General features: G+C 32.6%; 1 protein-coding gene across 1 annotated transcript; it reads right to left on the bottom strand.

The window, feature by feature from the left end:
- Positions 1-1,075: 1,075 nt before the first annotated feature.
- LOC133324410 (replication protein A 70 kDa DNA-binding subunit-like) lies at positions 1,076-3,005 on the bottom strand. Its single transcript, XM_061533249.1, has 5 exons — positions 2,922-3,005; positions 1,860-2,182; positions 1,537-1,789; positions 1,272-1,466; positions 1,076-1,195 (listed from the first exon to the last, which is right to left on the bottom strand). Exons 1-5 carry the CDS (start codon positions 3,003-3,005, stop codon positions 1,082-1,084), a joined length of 969 nt encoding a protein of 322 aa, XP_061389233.1. The 3' UTR covers positions 1,076-1,081.
- Positions 3,006-3,372: the final 367 nt, after the last annotated feature.

The following is a 3,372-nucleotide window of genomic DNA, read 5'->3' as shown; positions in this document are numbered from 1 at the left end:
TATTTTTTAATGGAATTTTAAAACAATTTTGTAATTTCCCATATACATTTACATAGACAAGCATTTTCACAACAGAGAACTACGAAAATTATGCGTATTATAAAAAATGATCCTAATCGCTTTGATTTGCTGGATGGATGACGAGTTTCACAAATAGTTTTGATATTCGATTAATACATTTTCAGAAAAATAAGGACATGCTCGCACTTGTTTGGGTATTTTGTAGGATGTATTCATAATTTTAAAATAAAAACAAACAAAAAAAAATGGGCCACTCGAAGTTGCCGACAAATATACACCCTCAGACTATGGTTTGCGGAGGTCTATTATACACATGTTTTATTATCGTAATAACGTAAGACCGACAGAAATTTTGCTTGAAATTTTGAGTGTGGGTTGTTGTTGGTGTGTAGGCATGAGAAAAGGCTGGGTTTTTGGAAATTCGAACTAGAAGAGTACGAAAAGTATTTTTTTTTAATCCACGCCTTATGGAATTCTAAAAAAACATTTTTTTAATCCACGCCTTTAAGAATTCTTGAAACAAAACGAATACAGATTTGACTAAGAACAATATGGAGCTCATTGCAAAACATATATCTATATCGCTTGTTTTTTTCACATTCCTGGAATGGAATTCCAAGATAAAACCAATTCGATCGTAAAATGCGTTTAAACCTTGAAAATACCGAAAATCCTATGAGTGGATGTGCAAAATTTTAAAGCTCAATTTCAATTTTAATTTAGTTATATATAATTTCAATCTTTCCGATCCAATGCCATTATAACCTTCAGCTATATAGGCTAAAAAACATAATTTAAAGGTTTGAATAATTTTAATATATTTTATTTTTCTTATTGCTTCTCAGAACTTCTCGGTTCTCATAAAAATATATAACTCCAAAATTAAGTTCAAATAATATTTAATTACAATGTAATTTTTCGGGTTTACAACAAAACGAAAACAGTACAAAAAATATGATAAACAATTACAATAAAAAAATCATATAAATTTCAAGATGCGTAAATAAACGGAAATATAGTATGTGTATGGATGTATAATTATTGTTTTGTAATTCTAAAACTAAGCCTTATTAATACCAGTCATTTCTTTCAGACTGTCAATCAAATATTTATTATATTCTTTATAGTTGATTGGAGATGCCGATTGTACGGTTAATTTGCTGCGACTCATATCCTATTGAAAAATTGAAAAAATATATATATATTTATTATTTTCTGAAATCAAATTTAACGGGTATAACATATCTTACCCCATAGGTTTCAACTTTGGCACGCAATTTGAAAACATATGAATGGAAATTCATTGATGTGAAAATTTCTTCAGCTTCTGTGGGATTATTTTCCAATGCTTCACCAATTTCTTGGGCACTGCGCCCCAATAGCTGTTCGCCCATATCACTAAAGCATATAACCCAACGATTTGAAGTCCAGTCACCAATGCTCATCTGGAGTAAAATTACAAGTAATGGAATTTAAAAATTTATATCGAATTTAAATGCTTCGCTTTCTACTAACATTGATCAAAAGACGATATTTGAATTTGGTAAAATCGGCATTACATCTCTCGCAACGATAGTGACCGTTTTGTTCATCGATAACTTTCTTCTTGCAATCGGGTTGGGGACAAGCTTTGTAGTAGGTATTATTACTCTTAATCAAATATACAACGGCCTTTGTTTGGAAATAGTCCGGTTTGTCGCCAGTACCCAAGTTTCGAGCTTCGTAGAGTGTGAGCCATTCTGTACTGAAACTACCACTAGCTCCGGTTCTAAAATAAGATATTTTCAAAGTATTAATAAAAGAATAAAAATGTTTAATATTGTAAACATTTTTCATACCTTGCTGAGACTGAATTGGTTACGTTGGCACCACCGCCATTATCAAACCAACCACGTAGCTTGTGACCTTCTGGTATGTCTGGATTTATTTTCAAAGTCGAACCATTACCAATGCTAACAGACTTCCCGCCATTGAACTCGTTAATACGGCCACCCTTTACCAAAACCACTGGCTGTACGTGGCCATCAAAATTGACGGCTTCATCTCCCCATATGGTGACAGTTACAGCCGCTTCACTGGTATCCACCAATGTCAAATCGCGTTTTTTAAACTCCTTATGTGTGGTACGCGACGTTGTAATAGCGCTTGCGTAGGTAAAACTCTTCCCATTAGCATTTTGGTAAGAAATTCAAAATTCCGTTTTATAACTACCTTTATGACAGTGACCTCTGTACTTGAGTTGGTTGTTTGGTCAGAACATTATGTATCAGCTATTGATATTTATTATACTTTTCCTTTTAATAGTTTGCCATTTTCTGGAAATAAAACGTTAGGAAACCTTTCTGTTTTAGACTACATGTATGCAACAGGGAAAAAGTATCGTCCATTTGCTAAGAAATAAGTCTAAGATTAACATCAAAAATTGTTAAGAAACTTAAGAAAAAAAAGTATATATAATATTTATAAACTGAAGTGAATAATTTTATTAAGTTCTTTCAGTAGTAAAATATTCCTTCTGTTTGAATTTGATTTTTCTACAACTAGTAAGTGGTAATTTTTTTTATTTGAGAATCAGTGTCGATGTTGGCTTATTTCATTATATCTAGTTGTTTTATATCAAATCGGATGAAGAATTTTATGGTTATATTATACCGAATAACCATAACCGGCAAAAGAATTTTCATTCTCCACTGTTTGGAATATCCTCACGTACCATTGAAATATATACATTTGGTAATTATCTCATTTATTGATCACGCAGTTTCGTTTATAACAACTTAACTTTGTACATAGGTTTTTCGCTTAGTTGCTTTTGGGCATAAGCAACGGGCATTTAGCAAGAGGTGGAGAGAGAATTTTTGAAGATTATCGCCGTTTATGCCTATCACACTGTAACTCACCATAAGATTTAACTCCGCTGTAATCATTGTCTTCGCATCGAACCAGTTCGTGCCGGTCTGCCACGAGGCTAAGAATAATGTCATTGTACATGAAAAAGTCCAGTATTAGAACGATTGAAAAGGAAAAATCAGTGATATTAGTGCCCGAAAAATTCATCCCGTACATAATTAGTGCTTATATAGCTCGGCTCCTAATATTTCTGTTGAGTCGGGTTTCACCTAACCTATAAATACTGTTTTCCTCCTGGCAGCGAAGTATTACGAACAATATCGAGACCTGGTGAGAGAATTGAAGTGTAACTATAACCAGCAAAAGGTAACAAAATATAGGACCTAATTTGAAGTGAAGTGAATATTGCGATCAAACCTGGTGTAAATAGTGCTACATTCATAGTTAAAGTCATTGTTGAAAAAAAGGTTAACACTAATTTTGGCTAGTTATAGTTTTTAA

The sequence above is a fragment of the Musca vetustissima genome, unplaced genomic scaffold (genome assembly GCF_032173495.1).
Source record: "Musca vetustissima isolate MV318-11 ecotype Yass unplaced genomic scaffold, APGP_CSIRO_Mvet_v1 utg11241, whole genome shotgun sequence".
Lineage (NCBI taxonomy): Eukaryota > Metazoa > Arthropoda > Insecta > Diptera > Muscidae > Musca > Musca vetustissima.
This window is presented reverse-complemented; position numbering and strand designations above follow the sequence as displayed.

What these genes read in the sequence shown, in the direction of transcription:
- LOC133324410 (XM_061533249.1), bottom strand. Translation starts at nt 3,005, where the DNA reads ATGACATTATTCTTAGCCTCGTGGCAGACCGGCACGAACTGGTTCGAT. An exon ending in CAGCGGAGTTAAATCTTATG is followed by an intron (nt 2,183 to 2,921) that starts GTGAGTTACAGT and finishes GCTAATGGGAAG; the next exon opens with AGTTTTACCTACGCAAGCGC. An exon ending in AATATCGTCTTTTGATCAAT is followed by an intron (nt 1,467 to 1,536) that starts GTTAGTAGAAAG and finishes ATTTTACTCCAG; the next exon opens with ATGAGCATTGGTGACTGGAC.